Source organism: Verruconis gallopava, assembly GCF_000836295.1.
Source record: "Verruconis gallopava strain CBS 43764 unplaced genomic scaffold supercont1.44, whole genome shotgun sequence".
Classification (NCBI taxonomy): domain Eukaryota; kingdom Fungi; phylum Ascomycota; class Dothideomycetes; order Venturiales; family Sympoventuriaceae; genus Verruconis; species Verruconis gallopava.
Genome location: NW_015622180.1, coordinates 131,291 through 157,522, shown reverse-complemented (window position 1 = coordinate 157,522; position 26,232 = coordinate 131,291). Strand labels below are relative to the sequence as shown.

Here is a 26,232-nt window from a genome sequence, read left to right as displayed (position 1 = left end):
ATAAAGACTTTTCAATGACCTTATCAAAGTACACCCTATGAAGATGGATAAAGCTAGATATAACACTCAATTCTTGAAGCTCAAAGCGTTCTAGATCCATTCACTATCAACCAATGAGCTCGATTTTCGTGGAACTTTCTATTGACGAATGACCTATGCATTCAGCTAAATATTAGTGCTTGATATACAACTACATATGAAAGGCAATAAGCTTGGTAAGTCATGATGTAATAGCTCTACACGGCTATTGAGTATACATGAGAGTGCAAGTCCAGCTCGTTGATCACGTGCTCTAGCCGTTGTCGTGCCAACGGATGAGCTAACAAACATTGCCAGTTGGGACGTCGCATGAGAACACGAACAAATGAGCCAGGCACTGACGTGTCCCTCAACCATTGTACCGTAGCTAATTGCCAGAAAAGATAAATTCACGTCAATAATGACTTCGCGTTGGATGCGACATCAGCCGTTTACCATTTACGACGACTTAATTTCCAGCACGCCCTTTACGAACGATCACGACAACAGGATGAGCACTTCCCCTTCGCCGTACGACGCGGACAACGGGCTATCCAGTGACGAGGGGGATTCCATACTGCCCAGCATAGAACCGCAATCAGGCACGCGAAAATCTTCAGCTGCCTTCACAAGCATTTCTTCGATACCTCCAAGCTTACCATATAAGTCCGACATCTCTCCATACGCGCCTCATAAAGGCACAAGACCGGTTTTCAGGTCTCCCTCGAGTGTAAGGGCGATGCAAATGTCTAGCCCCCAACCTTTTCAAGTCTCGCAGCATGGAAAGATGACCAGTCCTCTCGTGGGAAGAAGACAACATCGAGGTACCCCATCTAGTGTCCGAAGCGGCAGCGTTTTGCATAACACGCATGTCTCACAAGATTACGATGAGCATTCAATCAGTCTGCAAGGTCGCAATAGTGGTCGAGCGACACCACTAACGCAACATCAGCCTAGCCCAGCACGTGGACCACTCGTGCTCTTACACGTGACAGTGCTGCCATCTCGAGGACTTCCCTATTCAATCGAAAGCTTACAAGAGGTTGCTCCTAGCTTTGTTCTACAGAATTGGTACATGTTACAGGAACAGCTTACAGAAACTGTACTCAGCAGAGGCTTGCTCATACCTCACCCTGGCGAAGACTTCGACCTGTTAGAGGAAAGCCTTTTGGAGACCTTGGGCCTATGCGCATCGCGATTTGGCTCCTGTGGTCATTTCTTTGGTGTAAATGTAGAATCGGACTCAGACAGTGGGAATGACAGTGGTGTATCAGGCGTTGGGAGTGAGCGAAAACAGGTCGTGGCAATTAATGACAGACCGCTTCGCTGTTTGGCACATTCCGACATCGAGGACAGTTGCCAAGATTGTCAACGACCCATTCGCATACCTGGAAAAGGTGTCGGCGCAGGAAACGCACGCTGGGAGGTTAAGGTATATGCGAGTAACGGGCTAATGAGGGCCGGCGCATGGTGCGCTGCGTACAAGGAGATGGAACGTGTCGACGTTGAGATCGAACCGTGGATCCCGGAGGATGTGAGAAGGATGCTGGACTTGAAAATGATGCATGCACAGGAACAGCAGCGCAAGGCGGACGAAGAATTGGAGAAGCTAAAGCTTAACCTAAAGGATATGGAGAGACTACGCGCAGAAGCAGTAGATGAGCTGCGAAGAGCCAAGCAACGTGCCAAAGACCTGGAGCAAGAGCTAGAAGCCATCAAGTTATCAGAATCCCCGTCAACACCAGCCGCTATCGCACTACCTTCGCCAGTTGAAGAGGTGTTGATAGCCCCCAGAAAAAGAAGTACTCGGGACACGGAGACCAGACCGGCCCCTCTCCATCCAACGACACACACCGAGACGCAGGAGATACCACTGTCCACGCTTTTACGCAACTACGTCATCTTGCTAATTCAAGATCGGCGCAACATAGCTTTGGGCGTACTTTCAGTACTCGTCATATTTCTTTCGCTCCGGTTAGGATCCGCAACCTCTGATCAGGCAGCAGTAGTTTCACCCGTGAATACGACGTATGCTCCTCTGGGAAGAACTATCCTTGCGGGCGCAGGACCGTGGCCGTCAGCCGGAAAGCGTCTCGAAGGAGATAAAGCGTCGTTGACGTGGACCACGCTGGGATTGTCAACTGTAGAGGTCAGAAGCAGTCCCTCATTGGCACTGACTGATATCGAGGTGTCAATCCCAGCTGAAACGTTGGTCAAAGCCTCGGTGGTTGCGTCCGTAGAGCCACAACTCGCATGCCTCGAGGAAGGCGCAGCAGGTCTTTCGCATTCCTCGGAGCTGCAAGAGACTGGAAGCAGTTTACATCTGCCCCGCGAAACGTCTCGTCCAGCAGTCGAGCCGTGATCATGAAACGAAAACAGGCCAATTGGCCAATCGTGTTGTTACTTTTGACTAGATGTTCAACTGACTCGGAATTGGAAATCGGGGTTGCATAGCCTCAAAGAAGGATCGCCAGCGCCAACAGCCAAATCAAGACTTACTTTGTACGGGAACTTCTCGCAGCCTTGGCTCCAGCATTGGTGCAGGATGGACTTGATGTGGGTACCTTATAGGGCTGAGAGCAGCCCAGCAACCGCCCAGCCTCACGCCAGCCAGGGAGTCCCTGCCGACATCCCTTGCGAACCCTCCTTTCACGGCTTGCCCCTACCCTCCTTTAAAAAAACAAAAAAAAACAATATGTTACACTAGTGCGTCTCTTCGCTGCCAAAAGCCTCTAATGTGCTCCCGTTGTGCGGTGTTCCCACCATCGGCCCATCTTTCGTCTGCTTTTGAACTGCATCGAACGCGCCATTCTGACACACCGCGCACGCGCCCTGCAGGCAGACACCGGTCAGCAGACATTCGGTTAGCCCGCCCGAAGAGATCGACTCCTTCACTCCTCGAAACTGCTTGGGCTCGTGAAATGTACCCCTTTCCAGTTCTGGCCTGTGACTAAGGAGACAAGCGGCCATCGTCGTGTGCTTCGAGTTCGAAAAGTGGCTGCCGAGTCCCTAATAATAATCTCACAATCTTCAAGAGTTCGCCTCTCAGGATGATTGACTTGGCGGTTGCCCGTGCAGCCACGTTTGGGCTGGGAGGCGAGCGGCAGACTCCATCTTACTTTTCTTGTTCGACCCATGCTACTCGGAATCGATAATAACAAACTGTCTGTGGCTTATAAATTCGCGCAAACTATGACTCCTCTCTACAGTCCTGGAGAGCAAATAGGCTGATTTGTCTCGATCGAAGAAGAACCCTTAGGATCAAACGACAGCTAACGTTCTGGGTTTTCGAGCACGTCAGCTTGCATGGGCCAGCCCTAGAGAGTTTCCCCATTTGGCAAGGCCAAAGTCCTGGTGAACAGCATTCTGCAAGTACATCTTGGGGAGCGAGAGCAGATGACCACGCGTTCGCTGGCATGCTGTTGCGCGGAAAGCGTGTTTATCGGATCCTGTGTTGCAAGAGTGGGCCGGCAAGCCTGAAGCGATGCGTAAGGAAATGGCACACCGAAAGCAAGTGCGACGTCTTTGTTTGTAGTTGATCTTTTTTTTGATTCTCCACGGCACTTGAGACCTTCTCTTCTTCGCTCCACCTTTACTTTGCCGTAGGCTTTGCGTTAGGTTTTTTTTTCAGAAACTTTTTGTTTTCAAAAACAAAAAAAAAATCGCCTTCTTTGATGATGTTGGGCGTTGCGGGTTTTTCTGCTTTACTTTTTCATTCATTTGAGAATCTCGCCTTCTATTTAGTTCCAAGCCTGCTGCACGTGACAGGTACCCACCGTGCTAATTCAACTTTTCTACAACTACAATAAGATTGCAATGACTAATGAACAGTCATCTACTGGAAAATTTGTTGTTCATCTCGGTGTTTAAGGGAGCCTGCTGCACTAACCAAAATTGATAGGGGAAGTCTGATTTTTCTTGGGGGGTTGTCCTTGTATGTCACAAGAAGCGAGCGGGGAGCAGCGTTACCCTTTCCAAACGTACTCCAGTCGCATGGATGCTTCCGGCCCGTGCCCATAGCTGCTGTGGAGAAAGCCATTTTGTAGCACCTTCTGTCAAGCGGTTAGCTACGGTCGGCCTTCAGCCATTTGTGCCACCGACTTGCGTGGTCGTTTTTGGACATGACAGATTTTGTCTTCCTCTTGTTGATTGGACTTGACTAAGCTGCCGTTTGCGTGTGACGCTGTCCAGAGTGACGGGCCGGGTAAGTCGAGTTACGAGATCTTCTACTCTGAGCAGTGGCGGCCGTCGTTGCCTCTTCATGATGAAAATGACCTACCGTACGAGAAGGACGTCAATTCTTTTTTGCAGCACCCTTAATCATGCGTGTTGCCGTCAGGCAGCGTCCATTATCTACCGTCTCTCCATCATCCGAGTCTTTGTCTTTGCCTTGGCTGCCTCCACCCAGGCATCGTACGCCTGATCGCCTTCCTGAAGTTTGTTCCGTACGACGCCCTTGGCAAGCTCGCCGATGAAGCCTACAAAGTTGTGGCGCCTGAGCGCATTCTCCCACTGCCACTCGCTCCGTTTCCGCTCTTCGTTCCTCAGTGTGTCAATGTCTCCAATGTTCCTCGCCGCTATTCTCGGGTCTTTCCTCATCGCCAACAAATTGAACCTGATTTCGGTAGATGGATAGCGTGTTATTCGTCGCTGTATGACCGGAACTACCTTCGTAGGAAAGTCTTCAAACGAACATGGGCCGTGTGATATTGGGGCTCGATTCAAGCCGTCGAGCTCGTAGAGGATGCCGTTGATGGGCGTGTAAGCGATGAAATGGTAGACGTCGTCGTCATCGGTCGCGAGGCGTTGGGTTTCGTCCACAAAGGGCGACGCGCGGGCAAAGGAGTTGTGTACCTCGCGAATGAGCTCTGAATTGGAGAGCGCCTCTCCACGAATCTTTGTCGCACGTCAATGTCTGCATTTGCGCAACAGGCTCCTCGGGGGGGGGGGGTTCTTAGGCATACTTCTGCTGGGAAACCGGACGTGAAATCTTTGAACTTCCGCAGATGAGGTCCTATGTCGACCTTGTCATCCTGATTTAACAGCACCGACAGCAGTGCCTGCGTCCCGCATGCGTTTTGTATCGTCTGCGCGGCGAAGAAAATGTTCTCTGCTGCGTCGTCGTCGAAGGTTCCGTCTGAGGGCTCGTTGCCGTTTTTGCCATCGGACAACCACTTGAACAGAAAGATGACACCATACACTGGACTTCAGCCTGGTCACTACTCATACAGGACGCAACGGTTGTGAGGGATGAGAAGCATAGATACCTGAGCTGTTTGAGATAGTCCGCATCTAGAGCGAAGAGCTCCTCAAACTGTACCGATTGGGCTCCAAGGCCTTCGAGCAAATACGTAAACACGCCCTGGAAGAGCAAAAATCATTAGCTTCTGCAGCGACTTGCCATCTTGGACGCGGTGGCGCACAAACCGCGTCGGACTCGATCGTATTCCAGCCGCCGGACATCTTCCACTTGAAAAACCAATCCTTACATGCGCCGTGGTATAGTTGTGTTGAAACTTTTCTATCACGGTGTTTGCCGCAGCTCGGTCGGCTCCAGGTGCTCCTTGACGTAGGGAAGTGGGTCTTTATCACGTGAGTGGCTAGCAAGGAAACATCTTGAGTCAAGTACGTGAAGGAAAGAAATCACCGGGCATGCCACAACGCACGAGGCCTCGCGGATATGATCTATTCCGGGATATTCAATATGCTTATCAAACTTACTCTCATCTGTGCCGCACATTTTTTTTATTCTTGATTATCTGTGCCAAAGTGAAGATCTTCATTTGTACATAAGGTTTCCCAGTAACGCATTTGATACTCGTTTCGCACCAGACAGCAGGCACAGCGCGACGAGCATTTGCCATTAAATTTTGTTTCTAAAAGAAACGAGTTCGTTATTAATATAGACTAGTAAAGCTGACCGTAAAGGAGAAGAGGAGGATGGAAAAGGGTCTAATCAGGCCAAAAACACACTACGAGCAGCCAAAACATGTTGGAAGGGCGCTTTTAAGTTGAATTTCATCCCCATGTGCGAAACCAATCCACCTGGAAACGGATGCACACTATCATCACCTCCTTTTGGGCATGCCCCCTGAGAGCAGCCGCCCAGCAACGCAACGAGAGAAATGCAACCGTAAACGCGAATTGAAAAAAAAACTCTCACTTCCTGCATCCGCCAGTAGAATATCGTACATGGAACGTTTTGGGTATCCTGCAAAAGGAAACGAGGGTGGTTACTGCGTGTTATGTCCAGCTGTGGTCATGATCGTAACGTCATAAAGATTGAGTGAATATACGCTCTCTGATACAGTTCGGAGTGGTTGTGTTTGACGGCGACAGTGTCAAGGCTTTTTTTTGGACCCCGTGAGAAGCTCGAAAATTGTCGTGAAGCCCATCGTAAGCTTGTGTTTTGATTTCTCAGGGGGGGTATGTGTTCGAGTGATTTGGGCTACGGGCAGCTTTGCCTTTGCCCACCGAATCGTCATTTGATACTAAGGTTGGCACCGCTCTGGAAACCCTCGTCTTAGCTGCTAGAAAATGGTCGCGGTGGGAGCCAACACGAACCCGCCATTGCTATATCCCCCAAACGGCATACCAAAGTTGAATACATTCTCTTCCTCCTGCTTGAAGATCGCTGGAGAAGTCATTGGTGACGAATAGTTACTCCCTGTACCACTATACAACATATCCACCGATCCTGTGCGCGGCACTTCGAGGTACGGTGAGCGTGATCCTTGTCCAGGAAGGACGTTTGGTGGACTCATATGGAGTGGCGAAGGTGCAAATGCAGGACTCAGGCTTTGATTGTAACCAAACTCGGCGAGGTGTTGACCCAAATCGAGGTTTAGTGCATCGATCGTGTAAGGATGAGGTTGCATGCTGCCAGGGGATTGAGCATGGGACCAATCTCGATGGGCCCGATAATTGGACAGGACATCTCTCGGGAACTCCATCATCATGGCCGCTGCTTGTGTCATGGATGTGAAGTTATTTGATGTTTGCACGGTATTCATGATTCTGATAAGCTCTTCGAGAGAAGGGAGAGCTAAGTTGGCCAGAAACGGGCCCCCTATGTTTGGGAACATTGGCTCAATGGCTAGGGCGGTAGCATAGAAGTGTGAAAGCACGAGAAGCGTGAAAATGTCTCCCTTTTTCGAGGAGAGTAAGGTCACTGGCATCCAGAATAGCCACTTTCGTAAGGCGTACAGCTGAGCAAATTGTTCTTCTGAATTCACCGGCGGGTTGGAGGTACGTAGTCGTTCGATGTAGCCAGCCAGTTGATCTATCCATCTCGACTCCTGCTCACATGTCGCCAGATACGGTTGAAGCTTCACAAGTGCAGCTGTGATCTTGTGCAGCGTGTTCAAGTGTTCCTGTCTTCCCTCTGGGCTGAATATGGTTGCTTCATTCGCAAAAGTCGACGGTCCAGCTAGGCCTTGCTGCTCAATGAGTTCCGCTATTGACGACTGTTCCGGCCAGCTCTGTGTCTCATTCAGCAGATTTCTGATGTTGAGCATAAGCGAGGCCCAGCCCCGCCAATCCGTGGACTGCCAACTCAGCAGCAAGGAAGATGCAAGAACAGCGTCTGCATTGCTCTTGGAGAAGGACAAAGTAGCCTCGTGCAGTCCCTTCATGGCTGTTGCACCGTGCGCCGAGGCGATCGTTCGGGTTTCCGCAGACTGGGAGATCCAAGCGAGGTGGTTTGCAGAAAATGCGAGAATAGCGTGCATCACAAACGGGTACGAAGCGGCGACTCCCATGAACCTGGTTTGCGGGTGAGCAAGAGATGTTGGTTACGAGCAAAGCCGTAAAGTGCTTACCTTGGCAAAAGCTCAGTCCAAATAGTGAGTTTCGAGGTTCTGCTCTGCACCATCTCCGAGCACACTGATAAAAGGTGGTAGATCAGACGTAGGTCGTCTCTCGCCAGAGACTGCCACTGCGGTTGAGGGTAGATCTGAAGATCCGGAAAAGGAAATTGTCCAGTGGACTGCCACTGATCGACCGCTCTGGAGACATCTGGTGTCCAAAGTACGTTCGCTTGACCGGACAAACTCATGCCAGCGTCTCCAGGGGCTGGACTGTCCATGTAGTCACAGCGGACCTGATGCTTTGTGCAATTGCGACTGTTTTTCAAATCAGATACCAATGCTCATCTCATTCGGGGGCTTATCGTATTTCTCTTTTAAGGGTTAAAGGAAAAAAAACGAAGATTTAAAATGTGAAGACCCTACCATTGTGGAAATGTCTCGTCGCATCGAATATGCCTTCGCTTACATGTCTTACAGCCCTTTCTCGACTTCGTATGACTAAATAGAGTAAATTCATGCTCAGGTGAATAAGGACGAGAGCTTTGTGCGTACCTTCGTCGGGACGGTCCTCCTCCTGGCCCAGCCATTGCTGATGTGAGAAATAGAAAGAGAGAGAGAAGAGAGAGAGAGAGAGAGCGAGGGAGAGGGAGAGAGATGGAGAGAGAGTGTGTGTGCGTGTGTGCAAAGAAGCAAAGATTGAGGAAAGAGGCAGAGTCTAAAGGTCAATGGTGTTTATGACATGCTATGGGCAAGTCTAGGAATGGCTAGCGGTTTATCGGTGGGCGCGCTGGCCTTTGCACTGCTCCTGGCTGAATCTGCAGAGGGGTCGATGCGCCTGTAGGTCGTGGATACGGATGATTTTGCAGCAGGCAACAGCTTCGTTGACAAGAGTCGTGCGCATTACAAAGACGAGCGACGATCTAGTACGGCGCAGGATAGTCCGAAATCAGTGCTTGCTCCAACAGGTCCTATGTAATCCGTCTGGTAGAAGCAGTCCGAGCAGAACAAAGTTGCGTGTCGGAAGGGAGACGTTTCGTTCGTTTCTGGAGAAAGCGAAACGACGAGACGACGTTACAGGGAGCGTACTTCCGCTGGAACGAGGCTGTGAGGCTTGCTCGCTGTGAAGTCATTCTTTGGGCTTGAGTGGCCCTAACAATGGATCAGAAAACGAACCGGCCTGAAATAGCATGCCGCTAGGACGAATGGGTCCTGGTCGGGGTAGAAGGGACGTTAGAGAGTTTTTTTACGCCGTTCGGAAAAGGACGATGGTAAAACGGTGTAGACATAGCCACAGAGCAAGCTGCTTTTTCTCCCTCAGCGCATGGTCCGTCCGCTCCCGACGAAGCCGCGGTGACATGACCGACTCTCCGCTGATTAGATCTCTTTGGCAGCATCTGACGGTCCAGCCCAGCGGTTCATTTCTCGTCAGCCAGGCAGTATGGCCAATCGCGTGCGACATCCTCGAGGTAACAACTGCCTGATAGGGTTGCAGGCCGTTGCAAGTTTGTGTGCACCACTCCACTGCAGAGGCGCATGTGCAGGACGCTCAGATCCCTGGGGCGCCAAGAGTGCTGTCGAAGTTCGACACATAGTTATTAGAATGATGAATTTTAACGAAAGGGTGCGAAGCCCACTCTGCCACCCGAAGAAAGCGGGGGCGATGGTGGTGGTGGTGGGATTGAACTGGTCGTTGGCAAGAGATTTGATGAGGCTTGCTGCGCTGCGCTGCGCATCACTTTGGTAGACTCGGTCCCCGAGTAGATCAGCTAAGGTGCTGCTGTCATCATCTGGCTGGACTCTAACCCACGATCGGGGTAGGAATACTACAGGAGTTGGCGCACCGAGGGGGGAACGGCAATGGACATGGGAGAAGCGACGTGAGCCAGATGGCAGGAGAGCGTGTCCTCCACCGGGCCTGTTGAGGCACGCGGACACGTTTCTTCACACCACGGAGACGGCACACGATGCTGGCCATGGTCATGGATCGTTCACCACGATCGTGTGTCCCGAGCAGCGAGGAGAAGCGAGAAACGGAGTGGTTGGAAGACGTGCCTGGATCGAGTGACAAGAATGGTGGGGGCTTGGCCAATGCTATTCTTAGTCAAACTCCCCCCAGCCACAGTCAGCGTTCAAGCTCGACCAATCCGATCCCGCCCTTGAGCGCGCTTTCACATCGCTCTGGCCCCGAGAAAGAAAAATGAACAAGCTGTGGACGGTAGTAGGTAAGTGAGTACGTTTGACATGCTCTCTGCCTTGTCGCTCATCTTTGCACCACAGCACGAAGTACGACAACGACAGAGCTGCTCATCCGTGACATCGGCGTCGACCGCTTCCACCGCGCGATGCACGTGTATACAGATCCGGGTTTTGTTTAAAGATGCCCCATCGTCATCCGCTCACCTCTGCAACCTACACGTTTGATTGATTGCATCCGCCAGTAGCAAGCATCAGTAGCAGTAGCAGCAGCAGCAGCAGCCCATCCCATCCTGACAAAATCTGCCTGTTGGTACGATAGCAACCCGAGTTCATGTTCGCTGCCCGGCTCCCTGGTCCGCCACAATTCTTTTGTGGACTTGTGCCTGTCCTGGGCTTGCCGCTGCCAGCGTTGGTCTCTGCTCTCCTGCTTCCTGCAAAGAGTCATTTGACAAACGGCACTGCGGACGCCGGGGTTTTGTTTCTTTTCCTCACGTTTGTCCGGGACGAAGGCCAAGCAGCAGCAGCAGCAGCAGCGACGGTAGTAGTGTCATGCACGGCGGCATTGTGCTGCTTGACGGTTGTATGAGCCTCAATAATGGCGCCGCACTACAGTGTTTGATCCGGAAGGCCGACCGTCCTAGCTTCCAGACGTGAATCCGAGCTCGTGGGTCCCCGCTTGATTAAGACAGGACTCGCACTCTAGCATCCCGCGGTCACCCTTGCTGGAGGGTTTTCTGCGCCTGGTTCTGGAGAAAATCCCGTCACGGTAAGGCTGATTTCGCGAAAATCGGGGCTTCGGTGACGTCTAGCGCGAAACATGGCGCCTCTGCGTTTAACCCTTCTGGCAGGTCGGCGAGAGCGCATGACTTTTGCTTTTCTTCAAACCTCGTCACGTCCCTCCGGCCGCTCTGTTCGCGCGTCCATGGAGACCATTGGTGTCTTGACTAAGCAGCGAAAGCCACAGTTTGCTGCATTTCGTGCTTTGGAAATGGAAAAAGGATGTATACACACATGGCTGTGGAGCATGCAAGAGCCGGCAGCGCCATGTCGACGCAATTAGTTTCCGTCTCTCTCTTTGATTTTCACCTGCATGTGCTGCAATGCAACCGAGTCCCCGGACGGGACGCTACTTACGTTACTCTTCGAACCCGTGTGTTGCGCTCTGCAACAATGGGATTTCTGTGTCTCCTCGGTGTTCTTCGTTTGTCGAACCTCCGCTGCAGACCTATTTTTGTGCGGCCGCCTCATGCAGTAGCGGGGCAATGTGGTGTCATCAAGCATGGGCCCCAGGGGGGTGGACATATTTGACCTGAGCGTGCGCAAGGACGTTATTATTATCATTATTAACATCATCATTATCGTTGTCAAGACAGTGATGAGACAGGTTCTCCATCTCGAGAACGGGCGGTGGCGTTTTGGAGAACGATCTTCTCGTCGCTTTTGCTGAGTTGCAGCGTCGTGGTCGTTGGGCATCTTTTCGAGAGAGACGCTTCTTGATATGGCATTTCTCTCAGCTTCGTCGACGCCAGTAGTAAGCACAGCCGATTGGTCCTCTATACGGTGATTTCTCTGGCGTGCAGCCTAAGATACCCTTTGCTTGATGCTCAGGCAACGAAGACCCAAAACTGCTGCTGGTGCTTCTGGTACAACTGCTGCCAGCATTGGTATCGTCATGACTAGTACAGCTGCTAGTACTACCATTTCAAAGACCGCTACTACGTTGCAACGAGTTAGATTAGCCGAATGCTCTTCAGGTAAAGAGTGTTGCTACCAAAAAAATGCGCGCCGAGTCAAAACTGTGGTTTGGCCAGACCACGGATGATTCCTTATTCCTAAACAGCCCTGAAGATCTAATGCGCCCGCCGGCCAGGGTCTCAGCACGCCAGCCAACAGCCAGAAGGAATACGTAGACCATTCAAAGCAGCAGAGCTTTAGCGCGAAGGTAACGAAACGAAGCGACCATGCGTCACGCTCCCTAGTACTGCCGAGGCAGACTTTTTTTTTTCTTTGACCTGTATTTAGCAGAACCGGTAGTGGGATTCAGCCCAGCAGATGCACAATGCGGTGGCATGTCCTCTTAACCCCCGCCTTTTTCCTTTGCAGTAGCAAGGGCTACCTGGATTTGCACACACACACACACGCGCACACACATACTCATACACGCACACACACACGTCTCCTCTCCCCCCCATAGTTCGCAATTCCCACCGTCCCACGTCCCTCGGTCCTCAGTGGTGTTCGCTTCATGCTTCCAGAGACGCACCACGCCGCCATGCGCCCTCGCCCCATGGCCCCCTTTCCCTCCCCCCCCCCCCCCCTCCTCCCCTCCCCTCCCATGTCCGTCACTTGCCATCGGTGGGCCGCCAGTCTCTTTGCTTGCTCGGCCTGGATTTGAACTGGCTTGCCGAAATTTGCTGTGCTTGCGCCAGCGATCGGGAGGCCGAACTGATTATCGACAGGTCGGCATGAGCCGAACCAAGTCGGTCTGCAGGCTTTCAGCCTTTTCTGGGCCGAGACCAGCGCAGGCCTGCTCGTCTGCAGCAAGCATGCAGCGGATTGGGGTGCTTCAGGAGCAACGGCTCAGTAATTTTTTTTTTCTCTGATGGACCTTTACCCTCGACAAAAGACTTTCCCGCACGATCTGGTGACCGCTTATCGCTTGACCCTTTAACGACGTTGCGGGAAGTGAGGCAAGGTGGACGGTACCAAGCTTTTGCGGTCATGTTAAGCGACTTTTGCGACGCCATCAGCTTTGCGTGACGAGCTGCTTCGCATAAAATTTCCCTCCGCAAAAGAGCTGAGTCTGATCGAGTCCAAGCTTACTCATCATTCCCCTTGGAAGGCCTGATCCTCGCCAGCAGCAGTTTGCTTTCCTCTGCTTGTTGAGCTGACCGCAACCATTGCGGTCTCAACGTGAAGGCGCGGTTGACCTGCGTTCTGACGATGGCAGCCCTGAAATTACGGTGGTGTCTCCCCTCTCGATTGGCCTCCACATTCGGCGACGCGACGATGCGCGATCATCTGCATGACGTACTATTCTCGGCCCGTGGCTTTGGATTCATTTTTTATAGCGCGTATGCGATCGTGCGGATTCGAGCATCACGTCGTCTCATCGCGGCTCGGGCAGACAGCTCCTGCCAAGATTTTGAGGTAGCTTTCTCGACCCTTGTAGTATGATCATTATGCCCCGCAGCGGCGGCGACGTCTCTTCTTCATAGTGGGCTGTCCTTTGCGAAGGAGACAGTGCATGTGTATTCCTGTGGATTCGCTTTCATTTTAATCTGGGGCACTAGTGAAGTTCTATTTTTGAAAGTGGTTTTGGGGGCTGGAACTCGTATGATTTCTGGGATCTGTAGATCCTGACAATCATCTATTTTGTTTCTATTTGAGTGGGCTTCGACGGCTCATTTAGCTATTCTACAGTGTCCCGCCTGTGTTCTCGCAGGACAGTCATTTCGGACCTTGAAATTGTGCTCTCCGCCTCCACCACGTCAAGCACGCAGCGTACGAAGGACAGGTGAAAGACGGGGGAGAGGGTTGCATACTCTGCAACTCCCAAGTCGTCGACTGTAGGCAGATGGTGGTTTTACTGCTGCATTGTCGTTACCGTCAGAACCGTTGTCGTCTTTTCGTCATTTGTTCAGCCACAGCGGAGCTATCGTTCCTGTAGGGAATGTACAGCATCATGACTTGCGACGCCCAGACCAGACTACAGACTTGAGCGAATTGAATACGTCAAGCCTCAGCCACGTCAGTTTTCGAAATAAACCACGTTATAGGCGTAAAGCCGGTTCGAAGAATCCGATCTTGTTCTTCTTCTTCTTCTTCTTCTTCTTTGGTGATGTTCATGGTCTTGTCTGCCTCCCTCTATGTTCGAGTCGTTGACATCTGTAAGCTACCTGCACAGAGGTAAGAACTTCAGCTCCAAGCAGGGTGGGCAAATACGAAGGTGAGGGGAGAGGAGGCATGTATAGCACGTCAAGGAAAGCTCGATTAACAAGACCTTTAGGTAGATTCACGCTCATCCAGCTACTGTAGGTGCGACTGAGCTGACTCGTTTTGCGCCGCTCATTTCTGATCCCTATAGATTCTGTTAGCAAGAACGACGAAAATTTATCAGCAAGCTTCGCGAGTCTACTGTGCCCTTCCTGTAGATAGCACCGCCGTACTTGGTAGCCATTCGTTTGTAGGCGGAAGGTCCTTGTAATGACATCGCATATCGAGTGCTGCTGCTGTTGTTCGTGAACGCACCTCCGCATCGAGCGCTCGCTTCTTCGTGACTAACATATGGTCAGCATATCTGATGTCGTGAGGAAACAGGAAGATGGCAGTACCATCATTCGGTGTCGGTGTCTTCGAACCGTTAGTCGCGGCACCTTTCGTCCCCTTCTTCTTTTTGGGCTTCTCTGGCCTTTTTTCTCCTTCGCTGAAAACGTCGGCCGGTAGATCGTAGCTTCGAGAGCGTCGTCAGTTGATGCAGATTCACAAAAAAAAAAACGAGTCGGTGTACGTACTTGCGTGTATGTACTGTGCAGACGGACATGGTTTCTTTCACCAACTCCTCCCAGTCAAGACAGATTGTTTTGAACTCGGCGACCGGCCAGGAGATGTCTAGTTTTTTGTTACCTGTATTTGAGAGCTCTAGACCAATATAAAACGTGGTCGTATATATGGTCCTAATGTCACCTTGCACCTCTGGAACGGTTTTCGGATCCTTGTTGTTCTTGCTAAGCGCCTCCGCTGCGGCATTTCTTGCCTTAATCTCCTCATCTGTAAGCTTCGTAAGAAACCTCATGTCTCCATGGAGAATCGAATCAACCTCCTCTTCAGTCCTGCACTTGTGCACGCGATCGAAGCCGTCGGGAAATGGATGCGCGATATTCACACCGCTGTCTGCGTTCTCGATTGCCATAACTAAGCGCCGCACTTTCGAGTGAACAAGGCCAGACCAGACTTGATGTGCCGGCTCACAACGGCTCATAGCAATGACGCTCAGATAGTACTTGTAGCTTGACGTGAAGAAGGTATGCTTTTCAAATAGAGCCTTCCAGGTCTTCTTTCCATGGTATATGTCATTGTATATAGCGCCTCCAGCTTTCAGTTCCCGTATGATGACTTCTTTGGTGGAGGGCGTGATGTTGTTCGTCGCGCACATGGAGGGGTATGCAGGCGTAATAACGGGCATGATGTGGCGACGATCGCCGGGATATAGCTTCGTCATCATTAGCGCCAAATCAAGATACCACAAGAGACGAACATACGGCTGGGTTCCATTCTCTGACCTCAAGAGGGCCCTTTGCATACTGCTTCAGCTGGATTGGTCGCGGCCAATTCCACCGAGCAATCAGATCGAGCACTTTACCAACTATGACAGAGCCACATGCCATAGGATACAGCTGACAGACGCGTGCTACCATCATGGCCCAAGCAACGCCGCCAGGGAAGCCGCTTATGTTTGAGTACACAGCGTGCCGCTGTGCCCACAGCTTGATGGCCCTCAACGCCGTCTTGAAAGCTTTCTGCTGCGGTATAACGGAGAGGATCTCATCTGTGACCCGCACTCCGTTAATGCTGCGCAGATCAGTGTCGTCGAGGCCGCGAAGCAAATTGTTGTCCTTGAGATCGATGCCGTCAGGCACCGAGGATTGCTTTAAAGCTACAAAGATGAGATCCACGTCGATGCCGTCGTATACAATCTTTATGATGGGCACAAATGCTTCGCTAACTACGACACATTCTTGCACCATCCCTTTTGGCGAATTGTTCTTCAAGATGGTGGGAAACTGAGCCAGGAAGTCCTCGCGGTCAACGTGCTTTGGTGCAACGAGAAGAGTATCAATGTCAGAGCCTACGGAGACAAGGTCAGCGGCCGGCCAAATTTCTTGCTGCAACACACGAACCTGGATTGATAACGCCGAGTCGATAGCTCCCGTACGTAGTGACGAGTCCGCCGGAGTTGTCCTGGACGGACTGAGGGTAGTTCTTGTCCTTGGCAATCTTCTTGACAAACATCTTTGCGATCTCATCGAAATGAGCTAGAACGCGCTTGCGCTTGTCCAGGCCATCTGCTGTCTCGAAGTTGTTCTGTCTTTTCAACTCCTCCCTCATCTGTTCGTCGAGCTTCAGTTCGTGTTCAGTGGGCAAGTCCATTGACACCGGGGGGGTTATTCCCCACTGCTGTTGAGCTGAAGCCATATTGGCAGCAGTAAAGATTCTGACAATGCCGACAGTGCTTGTTGTCTACTCGTTGCTCGGCCTTTCGATTTCACGGGCCTGTTCTTGTGACCCGTCACGGCGGAAGAAGGGATGACGAATACTTCGGATCTGCGATGTTCCAGGCGCACAAGCTGTCCACCTACTGGTCTGCAAACAGCACGGCAAGACAGGTGTCGCTGATGGAACTCGCCGTGGAAAGTTGTTGCCTTGTCTACAGGCGTTCTTGCTGACGGATGCGGAGGGCGTTTGCTGCCGAATCTCAATGCGCTTTGTTTGGCCAACTTAGGTGGAAGGACCAGTCCAGTCACGTGGTTTTGTATCCGTGCGTCTTCCTGTATGATTGGAGTCCAACTCGTGTCTCAGAGTTACAACTTGTGCCTATTGACGGATGCGTCTAACGGTGTCGTTGACCCCCGTTTTAATTGACATGAGTTTACATACTACACAAGAAGTCGTCGCATTTCGTTAGAACTAGGACATGATTCATGTTGCATAGTCTTCTGTTCAGATTCCTAACGATAGGCAGCTTATCAGCTCCATCTGTTAGCTTGTGAAAGCCGCATTTTCGTACTTTTAACCTAGTCTAGACCGTGCTACCCCAGATTTCGTGCCCCGCATGCTCTCAGTTGGGACTGTTATGTTGAGGAATCCATCGACGTCGTTTACCACTAAATCTTTTCCTCTCACATAGCCACCATGGATTGTATCGCTCTGGTTTTGTCGGCGGCGGTCGAGAAGATCTTGCGAGCTATTTACGAGGACTTTCAGCTATTGGAGCTGGATACGCAAGGCGCATGTAGTTATACTGCTTTGCTGGTGACGACCGATGCTGGACTGCAGACGCGAAAAATCATTCAGGCGCGGGAGTCACGGTTCTCTTTGAACTTGGACATTACGGACGAGGCCACGCGAGTCTACGGACATCTCGCACCAGCCACCAGGCTGCTTGCTACGATGCCACTGACAACCGAAGAAGGAGAACAAACGTTTTTCTTTTACGAGCTGGATCTGGTCCCTGGAGTGCCCTTTTCCGACCTTGTACCTCGAAGAAAAACCACGGACGACGAGACCATGGTGCAACAACGAATACTTGTGGGTCATCTAGCACGTTTTTTTGCACGAGGCTGGCACCACAAGTCAAACAGGTCTTATTGCAGCGGCAGGGTAGGCTCGCAACTTCAGTTCAAGCTGGATCAGCTTTCAAGCCAGTTGCCATCGGAGGCCTTAAGAGCGGTGGCGAGATGGGCATCGGACTCCCTTCCACTGCTGGAGACGTTACCTGTGGTTCTGACCCACGGTGACGTTGTACCCAGCAACATCATGGTCCATCCTGACACAGGAGTGCTTCAGGGCATGGTGGACTGGGCAGAAGCGGAATTTCTGCCCTTCGGTATGGCCTTCTACGGCCTGGAGTATCTTCTGGGCTTTGATTGCAAACGTCGTGACTCGATGACTGATTCAGTGGTGAGCTTTACGTACTACGATGGCGCTCCCACGCTTCGCTTGCACTTCTGGTCGACACTCCTGGCTAAAATCCCAGAGCTACAGATCAAGCCGGAGCTGCTCAAGGCGGTCCACATTGCCAAAGTTATCGGGACACTGCTGTGGTTTGGTTTTGCGTGGGATGGCGGCGCCATCGATCGCGTCGTCAGCAGGGACCGTGACGCTGACACGCTGGCGCACCTCGAGGCTTTTTTGTTCGCGGAGATTGACGCGTGGGGACAGCGAGCTCGCCATGGCTCGTCTGGGTAGGTTCATTTCTCGACTGTCCAGGTCTGTAGATAGCTAATTCCGGAAAGGTCTCCAGACAGCTCCGCCCTGGCCGACAGTGGGTATCAGCATCGTACGGAATCTGCTCTCGATCCAAGCAGGTGAGGAGAGCTGCTGGTTGGCGACATTGGCAACTCTGCCATGAATCTTCCGCGGAGAGACGAGGAGACTATGGTTATTCCCCTCATTGGAACGCACCTTCCCTCAGGCTTATGGGTAAATCTGCGCTTCGTGTAGCTTGCCGTGCGCGGCGAAGGGTGAGGACGAGCCGTGCCCCTGTCCTTTGATTGTAGTGAATTCACGGCGTTCGCCTGTCGAGGCAGAGCGTGCCTCGATGAGAGTTGTGGATAGGCTTTCTCTGCTTATCATCATGATCGACATGCCCATCATGTACATTTACATCCAGAAGACTTGGCCTCTATAGTTAAGCCGGAGGATAAGAGCGTTGTTGTTCGCGAGCATCAGCTGAGCTGCAGGCAGGGTCAAATGAGCGGCCATGGGGAGAGGTGTTGGTCGTAGCAGGCGTGGGCGTATAAGCTGTTGAGCCAGCATGCCTGCGAAGCAAGGGCAGTCATGGCAAGCGAGCGTGTTTGCATTCCCATCTTTGGCCAGCCCAATTAGTCCACTGAAGTCTCGTTTCGAAGTTTGGTGCTGTTCCGCAGCTATCACTCGGCCTAACCATCCGCTGGGCCGTCTCTAAAGCCTGAGGTTCCTGCCCATCATGTAGCACCTCGTGGGTACAACGTACTCGGGACCATCTACAACGTTCCACTCACAGCTCGGCACAGGCGGGCAGGCGGAGAGAAAAGTTTTGAAGGCGTACTGGTATATACGCACATATGCTGATATGTACACGTCTGACCTCCCAGCTCTGAAAGGTGGCACTGCTCGACGTCCACGTCGTCCGTTCCTCTCTCTGCACCGTCCAAACTGATGCCCCCGCTCCCAGGCAGTACCCCCTACGGCTGTGCCCGGTCCACGCCAGCCGCCCCCCCTAATTGCTGGGTCCTCGGCCTGCGTCCGCTCTCCCATCCCCCCACCAAGCCCGACGTGTACAACATGGACGGCCTCACGTACACGCTCGCCCACGCTCACGCTCGCCCGCACCCACCGCCCGCGCACACACGCGCGCCCACAAACACACTCACCCACACGCCCTCTCTGCACCCATTTCCGAAGCAACATACAGTTTCGACAACTCGTTACTCCTGCCGCTTTCTCCTCCTTTCTCGATTCCATGCACCGTCTCGAAATGTCGTTGCCCCCTCGCAACTAGAAACCCCTCCAGCTTGTCACTCTGTAAGAAGCCGCGTCATTGATTCTGTTTTCCCCTCCCCCTCTCTACGTTTTTTTTCTTTTGCTGTCCGCTCTCCGCCCAAAGCATTGTTCTTCCCGCGCTAGTCTGGTTGGGTTTTCCATGTGCAACACCACGTCTGAGCAGAACACTGTCAGGACGCTAACACGCTCGCTTCTCCAGCTCCCGCGACGGCCAATTTCGTCCTCTCGTCTCCATCGAACGCAATCCACCTTAGTTCGTCTGCCCATCCTGCGTCCGACTTCCGTATCGCCGCTGGGCGACTTTGAGCAAGCCTCATCCGTGCTCCGATTGGTCTGCGTCGTCGTCCATTTTCTCGCCTCTCGAGCAAACCCGCCGAAACACCTACCACTGCCCTGCGCCCAGTCTGTCTCCTTCTTCACGTCCCGGAGACCCTGTCCCCGTCGCCGCCCGTTGCCATGATGGCCTGGCAACCGCAGCCTGCACAGCTTATCCAGCTCATCCAGTGTCTCAAGGACTCGCTCAGTCCCTTGCAGACGGCCCGGCAGACCGCAGAGCTCGTACGTTGGACGGCTATGGCATCCAACTTGCGTTTTCGCTGACTGACTCCGAACAGCTGCTCAAGCGCGCTAGCGAATCGGAAGACTACGCAAACTACCTGACCTACCTAGTCATCACCTCCCAATGTCCCACTTCGGCCAATCTGTCGACTGAGGGCTACCACATGGCACGGAGCGCCGGCGCTATAGCCCTCAGAAACCTTATCCGTACCTCGTACAAGGCCCTTCCCGACAACAGCAAGACGTACATGCGCTCTGTCATATTGCAGGGTCTACAAGATGTCAACGCTCAGATAAGGAACTACACCGGGAACGTCGTCACCGAGCTGCTTCGCCAGGGTGGCGTCATGTCTTGGCCTTCGCTGCTGGCAAATCTGGTCGGTCTCGTCGAGAACAAGACGGGAGACATTCCACAGCGTACACAGGAAGGCGCTATGAGTGCCCTCAACAAGGTGTGCGAGGACAACAAGCGGGCGCTGGATCGCGACTACAACGGTGAACGGCCGCTGTCCTTCCTGTTCCCTAAGCTTATCGACTTCACCCGCCACGAAAGCCCTACCGTACGTGCGACGGCCCTGTCAGCTATCAATCTTTTTCTCCCGGAGAAGTCGCAGGTCGTGCCTCTGCACTATGACGCTTTTTTGCAGCGTTTGTTTGAACTTGCGAACGACAGCAGCAGCGAAGTGCGAAAGTACGTTTGCCGCTCGCTCACGCGGTTCGCAGAGATCGCGCCGGATCGCATTGTTCCCCACATGCAAGGTATAGTCAACTTTGTCCTCGTGCAGCAATCGTCGGAGGACGATGCGGACTTGGCTCTGGACGCTGCCGAGTTCTGGCTGTGCCTGGGCGAAGACGAAAAACTGTGCCGCGTTCTCGAACCGTACCTACAGCAGATTGTGCCCGTCTTGCTCGAGAGCATGGTTTATGGCGAGGACGACCAATTTCGGTTAGAAGGCGAGCAGGAGGACGCGGATCAGGAGGATAGGGCGGAGGACATCAAGCCTGCATTTGCCACCACGAAGGACGCGCGAACGACAGCGGAGGTGAGCTCTCGGTCATCTAACGGCATCAACGGTTCGGCTGCGATTCCAGACGAGGACGATGACCTCAGCGAGGGCGAAATAGAAGAAATTGATGATGACGATGACGATGGCGAGGACCCTGCCGAGGCCTGGAATCTGCGCAAATGCTCTGCAGCAGCGCTGGATGTCCTGGCTTCGCAGTTCAACATACAGGTCTTTGAGCTTACCTTGCCATACCTCAAGGAGAACCTGAGCTCGTCCGAGTGGCCGAGAAGAGAAGCGGCGGTCCTGGCGGTTGGTGCTATTGCCGATGGTTGCATGAACGTGGTTCAGCCTCATCTCCCGGAACTCACCTCCTATCTTCTCACTGTTCTTAGTGACCAGCAGGCCGTCGTGCGGCAGATAGCATGCTGGGCGCTGGGCCGATACTCGGGCTGGTCAGCTCACCTCGATGAGGAAGGCCAGAGGCAGTACTTTCAACCCGTTATGGATGCTCTGCTCACCAAGATGTTGGACCGCAACAAACGCGTGCAAGAAGCAGCCGCATCCGCATTTGCAAATCTGGAAGAGAAAGCGAAGAGCCAACTCATCCCGTACGCAGTCGTTATTGTGCGACAATTTGTGAAGTGCTTCGCCATATACAAAGACCGCAACATGTACATCCTGTACGACTGCGTTCAGACGCTGGCGGAGCACATCGGGCACCACCTGAAGAAACCAGAGTTAATCAATATGCTCATGCCCGCTTTGATCCAGCGATGGCAACGAGTCAACGACCAATCAAGGGAGATGTTCCCCCTTCTTGAATGCTTGTCGTACGTCGCCATCGCTCTTGGAGAAGATTTCACACCTTTCGCGCAACCGATCTTCACGCGATGCATCAAGCTCATACAAACGAACTTGGAGGAGACGCACCAGGCCGCCAACTTGCCTGCCTATGACCAACCTGACGTAAAGGACTTCCTGGTCACAAGCCTGGACCTGCTAAGCGGCATCGTACAAGCGCTCAGCCCAGCCTCTACGGAAGCGCTTATAAGTGGCACGCAGCCAAATATTTTTACCCTGCTCACGTACTGTATGCGAAACAAGAACAACGAAGTGCGGCAATCCTCGTACGCTTTGCTTGGCGATTGTGCAATCTATTGCTTCTCTCAGATGCGGCCAATATTGCCTGCCATCCTTGATATCCTGCTCCAGCAGCTCAATATCGAGAAGCTGGGCAGCGATCCAGCTGCACATGCCGTGGTCAACAACGCCTGCTGGTCCTTGGGCGAGATTGCAAAACGGCAAACGGAGGGCATGTCAGACTACCTCGAGAAATTCCTACAGAAGCTTGCTGTCATTCTTTTCGATCAACACGTACCGCAGTCGCTCAATGAGAACGCTGCGATAGCAATTGGCCGCCTAAGTCTACACAACTCGGACAAGATCGCCCAGCATTTGGCTGAATTGGCACCTCCATGGGTAAGATCTATGAGTCACGTGATGATGACAGAGGAGAAGAGCGACGCCATGTGGGGCTTCAACTTGGCCGTGTTGAAGAACCCTCAAGCCATGGAGACTTCTCTGCTTGACTACCTGAATGTGATTGCATTGACGGGGAGGTCTGAGGATCAGCAGAGTGCGCCGCCGCAATACCTAGAAAACAAGGCGGCTACTCAAAGTTTTCAACAGGTGAGTTCTCGTGCGGTACCTTCGGTACGAAAGGTTGTTAATGTTACTCAGGTCATTGCGATGTATCGCAGTATGATACCAGCCTTTGACGCATTTATTGCTAATTTGCCGCCCGAGAACCTCGCATGGTTTAAACATGTGGAAACTCTTATCAACGAGGCTGCCAGTTGTCCTTGAATTATATCCCATGGGCCCGTGATCATGCGACAAAAGAAGTGGCATCGTAACTATTTGGAAGAATTTATGCATTGGTCGATCAGATTTAGAAGCTGGAGGGGGTTCATGTGGAGAGTTATGTGTATCTGAGAGTCTTGTTACTACATCTACGACAAGTTCGTTGAGCAAGCACGAGAAGGCAGTTGTTGAATACATTTGGAAATTCAGTTGCTTCGCATCGAATGCCTGGTGCAGCGCAAGAGACAGCATCTGAATCGAGAAGTTGGGCACGAGGAAGCTTGGCCCAGCGCTTCTTGTGCCGCTTCGAGGACTTATGAAGAGACGGACTCAGAATCAAATTAAGGTCTGCCCCCCAAAAAGAGAACATAAAGAGACGGGTGACGAGTAAGCACCGATCGGTGCATATACGTGATTTACGATTGAGCGTTCGTGTACTCAAAATTTCCAACCTTGCCCTTAGTCTGATTCCTGTCTCGCGTTTCACATGCGGGCCGGGTTTGGCACTGACAGTTCTATCGCAACTGTATATAACGCAGTATAGTCGCCTCTCAATGGCTGGAGGCGAAGTATTGAATGCGCTGTCTACCGGTTTTGATTTCTTGGTGACTCGAAGGGTGTCCAAAGAGGTGCACCAACCGGCTATGATAGCTTCACAAATCGTTCTCTACGAGCGATGTCTGCGACGCAGGTGCACTGATCTACTGCCGTTCATGACACGGGCTCTTCCCGTATGCTAGCGCAGAATGACCGCCCGACGAGCGTTGCAGGTTAAACATATTTTGATGATGCTTTTAAAGCATCTCATCCAAGTGATCGTACCGGATTAAGCTGACATGACAAGCCTTCGTCAGCGAACAGTAACACAATCACCGAGCGGATATAAGATTTTGGAAATTCATCAGCAAGCGAGGACTGTTCAAGAGCACGAGCTGAGTTCTGGACCGGATTTGCCTCACGAGGTCACAATCCTTCTTTTTCAGATTCTTGTTGACTGGCTGACGCGTCAGAATCTCCTCCAAATAGTTTGAGGCGATCGGTACGGTAGTAGCTCACTTCTTTTTTTCACGTCTAGCCGGCGTGGCGAAGGCAAGGATGCATTCCGTGAACTGTTAGAAGCGTGGGAATGTGGAATCTTTAGTCCTGAAGGCCGCCAGCCCCTAAGATAACCGGATTCTTAGAAGTAGCTCTTAACTTTTTTTCCTCAGGAAAATAAAAAAAGAAAGAAACAAGCCACGACAAATACAAGCGTGTGCGAGCGAGAGGCACAAACCACAAGCGACTTTTGTTAGTCGGAGCAGGATGGTGCCCTTCGCCCCGCTAAGAACTCTCACGTGCAAGACAAGAATATTAAGATAAGTTACGTGAGGAGAGAGACACGTGTCGCTCGCCTGATCAGGACTGTCTACTTCCAGGCAAAGCGTCGTGAAGGAAGAATGTTTTAAGATGCGTCATCTATCGCGTCCGGCGAAAACGTTGATTTGGAACGGGCATAGCGATCAGCCACGGGTTTCAAGAACAGTCGATAGACGAGCCCACTTTCGGACACATGCGGTGCATTAAAGTTACCGCAAAACGGCCCGAGCCTAATTGGCCAACCCCGCTGTTGTTAAGTCCCCGTCCGGTCAGCTCCGCTGATAGCGTTATCACTGGCCAGCAGCTGAACAATATTTAACCTGGAGAAGCACGTGCCGTACAACTATACGGCTTATGCGTGTCGATTGCGAAATATTGCACAGTCGGGTCTTCAGAGCGATTTGACGATTGAACAGCGCGGTCACGACACGGCTACCAGGGAAAAGTTCAATATTCATCAGCAACAACCGGAATCCGACTTCTGCGACAATGGCTTCGAGGTTTTGCTCTTCTGGAAGGCGGCAGAAACTTGAGCAGCGGCATGCCGTCATCTCCGCCGTCTTGGCGACACTTGCAGACAAGTCGAAATCAGATGCCGCAAGATGCGATACACCGGAGGAGTACTACGCAGTGTTCGCGAAGAACTACAGCCGTGACGATCTATCCAAATTCCCCCCGCAAAGACTGGGGAAAGGTTTGAAGAAGCTCGCCGAGAACAAGAGGCGTGAGGACTTTCAGAAGAAGCTCGAGAAGAAGAACGCGGCCTTGGTGCGGAAGTTGAGTGAGGCTTCGTCGTCGTCCACGATGAGTACGAAAAGCGACGCTAGCTCGTCGACCCTGCTCGATTCGAGTGACGATGAGAAGGGTCGTAGCACGAGCGAGGACGACGGCGCTCCCCTTGAGCTTACGTGGACCTGGAGTGCACTTGGAGAGGCATTCTGAGCGTAACTTGGACAGACTTTTTGACATATTTTACCAGTCGCCAAGTGGCAACGTGCTTTGAAGACCGTAGGTGATGGTTGGCGAGCGACCAAGGGACAATACCTGCATGACGAGATGATATCTCGCACACGTGCCATGTAGAGGCGTTTAAGCACTCGTTAACGTCGAAGTTGCTCCAGTGTGGATGAAGATTAGGGGCGTCAAATCACCTGTATCAATTGCAGCAGCTGACGGTTCTTTAGCTACAATAGCTAGCTAGCAAAGAGCGAGGTATTCATGCAGCATCGACGAAAATGACTGTCATATTGACACCTTTTGATGTTCAGAAAAAAAAAATCTTTCTCTTTTGCTGCATGTTCTAAGCTTCGCGTCACCAATCCGTGGAATCTACTCTTGCCGTGCGCCAATTAATCCTGCTTGAGAAAGTGGCAACCTTGTGATGGTAGTGCACGAATTGCTAATGCTTCCGTAGAAGATGAAGATCCGCATTCCAGGAACGACACCGCTGGTACCTGATCAAAATTTCATGATTCACTCACGTCATTGATACTACGCGTGCATTTGTCCAACAAACTTTACCTCGTGTCAAAGAAAAATAATTAAAGTTATCGGGACAGGCCTGTCATAGTGGCCCATTCTTCCGCGGAAATTTTGAGACGGGTTAACACATCGTAGGCTCTCGGTGCGTTGCCCAGCCAATGGGCTGCATATCAAAGATTGGTTTGTCTTCTACGTCGGCTTCGTATTTAGTTATACCGCAAGTGGAAAGTTGAATTAACCTCACGAATGGCTCGCTGGGCGTAAATTCGTAAAAGAAGGTGCATTTTGACACACGAATTGGGAGGTCCTATGCAGCGAGATTGGGGATCCGTCCTTTAGACCGGTCTTGGTGAGGCCTGCAACGGGGCGTGTAAAATTTGGTACAAGAGAGAAGATGGAGCTGAGTCTGGCTTGAAAGAAGGTATGCAAGGACAAGATTGTGGTAAACAATTTGGAGGATCCCAGCCGCCGAAGATACTATTTTGCACAGACGGAGGTAGCGAAGCAGATTTCTGCTTTTCCTGAAATGAAAACCCTTTTTCCTTTGAGGTATGTTTAGAAAGAGCATATTTCATCTGATTTACGGGCTTTACCAAGCAAGTCATCGTCCCGCCATTGCCACTCTCACGAGAGGTTCATTCAACGGATACAAGCTACTCGTCCGTCGAGTCCACACAGCT

At 51.9% G+C, this 26,232-nt stretch overlaps 7 protein-coding genes across 13 annotated transcripts; 4 read left to right on the top strand and 3 right to left on the bottom strand.

Annotated features, from left to right (window-relative positions):
* Positions 1-368: 368 nt before the first annotated feature.
* Positions 369-2,725, top strand: PV09_08667 (uncharacterized protein). Its single transcript, XM_016362603.1, has one exon. It carries the CDS (start codon positions 440-442, stop codon positions 2,378-2,380), a length of 1,941 nt encoding a protein of 646 aa, XP_016209616.1. The 5' UTR covers positions 369-439; the 3' UTR covers positions 2,381-2,725.
* Positions 2,726-3,707: 982 nt separating this feature from the next.
* On the bottom strand, positions 3,708-5,540 carry PV09_08666. 2 transcript variants are annotated; one of them, XM_016362602.1, is made up of 5 exons: positions 5,446-5,540; positions 5,286-5,380; positions 4,983-5,223; positions 4,120-4,914; positions 3,708-4,070 (listed from the first exon to the last, which is right to left on the bottom strand). In XM_016362602.1, the coding sequence occupies exons 1-4, from the start codon at positions 5,479-5,481 to the stop codon at positions 4,372-4,374; spliced, it is 915 nt and encodes a 304-aa protein (XP_016209615.1). In that variant the 5' UTR covers positions 5,482-5,540; the 3' UTR covers positions 3,708-4,070; positions 4,120-4,371. The 2 variants fall into 2 exon arrangements, with proteins under 2 accessions (XP_016209615.1, XP_016209614.1); XM_016362601.1 differs by having other exon boundaries at positions 3,708-4,914.
* A 318-nt stretch (positions 5,541-5,858) lies between these two features.
* PV09_08665 lies at positions 5,859-9,163 on the bottom strand. Of its 2 annotated transcripts, XM_016362599.1 has the most exons (5): positions 8,379-9,163; positions 8,250-8,324; positions 7,839-8,141; positions 6,583-7,782; positions 5,859-6,526 (listed from the first exon to the last, which is right to left on the bottom strand). In XM_016362599.1, exons 1-5 carry the CDS (start codon positions 8,411-8,413, stop codon positions 6,436-6,438), a joined length of 1,704 nt encoding a protein of 567 aa, XP_016209612.1. In that variant the 5' UTR covers positions 8,414-9,163; the 3' UTR covers positions 5,859-6,435. The 2 variants fall into 2 exon arrangements, with proteins under 2 accessions (XP_016209612.1, XP_016209613.1); XM_016362600.1 differs by having other exon boundaries at positions 5,859-7,782.
* A 4,199-nt stretch (positions 9,164-13,362) lies between these two features.
* On the bottom strand, positions 13,363-16,616 carry PV09_08664. 4 transcript variants are annotated; one of them, XM_016362598.1, is made up of 7 exons: positions 15,923-16,616; positions 15,284-15,870; positions 14,537-15,234; positions 14,357-14,475; positions 14,274-14,302; positions 14,026-14,103; positions 13,363-13,921 (listed from the first exon to the last, which is right to left on the bottom strand). In XM_016362598.1, exons 1-6 carry the CDS (start codon positions 16,215-16,217, stop codon positions 14,044-14,046), a joined length of 1,788 nt encoding a protein of 595 aa, XP_016209611.1. In that variant the 5' UTR covers positions 16,218-16,616; the 3' UTR covers positions 13,363-13,921; positions 14,026-14,043. The 4 variants fall into 4 exon arrangements, with proteins under 4 accessions (XP_016209611.1, XP_016209609.1, XP_016209610.1 ...); XM_016362596.1 differs by having other exon boundaries at positions 14,026-14,302; XM_016362597.1 differs by having other exon boundaries at positions 13,363-14,103.
* Positions 16,617-16,934: 318 nt separating this feature from the next.
* On the top strand, positions 16,935-18,289 carry PV09_08663 (uncharacterized protein; the record flags this gene model as incomplete). The annotated part of the gene is made up of 2 exons (XM_016362594.1): positions 16,935-17,986; positions 18,038-18,289. The coding sequence occupies 2 exons, from the start codon at positions 16,935-16,937 to the stop codon at positions 18,111-18,113; spliced, it is 1,128 nt and encodes a 375-aa protein (XP_016209607.1). The 3' UTR covers positions 18,114-18,289.
* Positions 18,290-19,102: 813 nt separating this feature from the next.
* Positions 19,103-23,304, top strand: PV09_08662. Of its 2 annotated transcripts, XM_016362592.1 has the most exons (4): positions 19,103-19,307; positions 19,486-19,844; positions 19,901-22,540; positions 22,592-23,304. In XM_016362592.1, the coding sequence occupies exons 2-4, from the start codon at positions 19,743-19,745 to the stop codon at positions 22,715-22,717; spliced, it is 2,868 nt and encodes a 955-aa protein (XP_016209605.1). In that variant the 5' UTR covers positions 19,103-19,307; positions 19,486-19,742; the 3' UTR covers positions 22,718-23,304. The 2 variants fall into 2 exon arrangements, with proteins under 2 accessions (XP_016209605.1, XP_016209606.1); XM_016362593.1 differs by lacking the exon at positions 19,103-19,307 and having other exon boundaries at positions 19,394-19,844.
* Positions 23,305-24,182: 878 nt separating this feature from the next.
* Positions 24,183-25,470, top strand: PV09_08661 (uncharacterized protein). Its single transcript, XM_016362591.1, has one exon. The coding sequence runs from the start codon at positions 24,560-24,562 to the stop codon at positions 25,010-25,012; it is 453 nt and encodes a 150-aa protein (XP_016209604.1). The 5' UTR covers positions 24,183-24,559; the 3' UTR covers positions 25,013-25,470.
* Positions 25,471-26,232: the final 762 nt, after the last annotated feature.

Excerpts from the sequence above, each read along its gene's own strand:
- PV09_08662 (XM_016362592.1), top strand. The coding sequence starts at position 19,743 with ATGATGGCCTGGCAACCGCAGCCTGCACAGCTTATCCAGCTCATCCAG. Across the intron at positions 19,845-19,900 it reads CCCGGCAGACCGCAGAGCTC|CTGCTCAAGCGCGCTAGCGA; the intron begins GTACGTTGGACG and ends GACTCCGAACAG. Across the intron at positions 22,541-22,591 it reads CTACTCAAAGTTTTCAACAG|GTCATTGCGATGTATCGCAG; the intron begins GTGAGTTCTCGT and ends AATGTTACTCAG.
- PV09_08664 (XM_016362595.1), bottom strand. The coding sequence starts at position 16,217 with ATGGCTTCAGCTCAACAGCAGTGGGGAATAACCCCCCCGGTGTCAATG. Across the intron at positions 15,871-15,922 it reads ACTCGGCGTTATCAATCCAG|GCTCTGACATTGATACTCTT; the intron begins GTTCGTGTGTTG and ends TTGTCTCCGTAG. Across the intron at positions 14,476-14,536 it reads TGCACAGTACATACACGCAA|CTACGATCTACCGGCCGACG; the intron begins GTACGTACACCG and ends ACGCTCTCGAAG.
- PV09_08667 (XM_016362603.1), top strand. The coding sequence starts at position 440 with ATGACTTCGCGTTGGATGCGACATCAGCCGTTTACCATTTACGACGAC.
- PV09_08666 (XM_016362601.1), bottom strand. The coding sequence starts at position 5,481 with ATGTCCGGCGGCTGGAATACGATCGAGTCCGACGCG. Across the intron at positions 5,381-5,445 it reads ATACGATCGAGTCCGACGCG|GGCGTGTTTACGTATTTGCT; the intron begins GTTTGTGCGCCA and ends TTGCTCTTCCAG. Across the intron at positions 4,915-4,982 it reads CGTCCGGTTTCCCAGCAGAA|ATTCGTGGAGAGGCGCTCTC; the intron begins GTATGCCTAAGA and ends CGTGCGACAAAG.
- PV09_08665 (XM_016362599.1), bottom strand. The coding sequence starts at position 8,413 with ATGGCTGGGCCAGGAGGAGGACCGTCCCGACGAAG. Across the intron at positions 8,142-8,249 it reads GACGAGACATTTCCACAATG|TCGCAATTGCACAAAGCATC; the intron begins GTAGGGTCTTCA and ends TTTGAAAAACAG. Across the intron at positions 7,783-7,838 it reads TGGACTGAGCTTTTGCCAAG|GTTCATGGGAGTCGCCGCTT; the intron begins GTAAGCACTTTA and ends CCCGCAAACCAG.
- PV09_08661 (XM_016362591.1), top strand. The coding sequence starts at position 24,560 with ATGGCTTCGAGGTTTTGCTCTTCTGGAAGGCGGCAGAAACTTGAGCAG.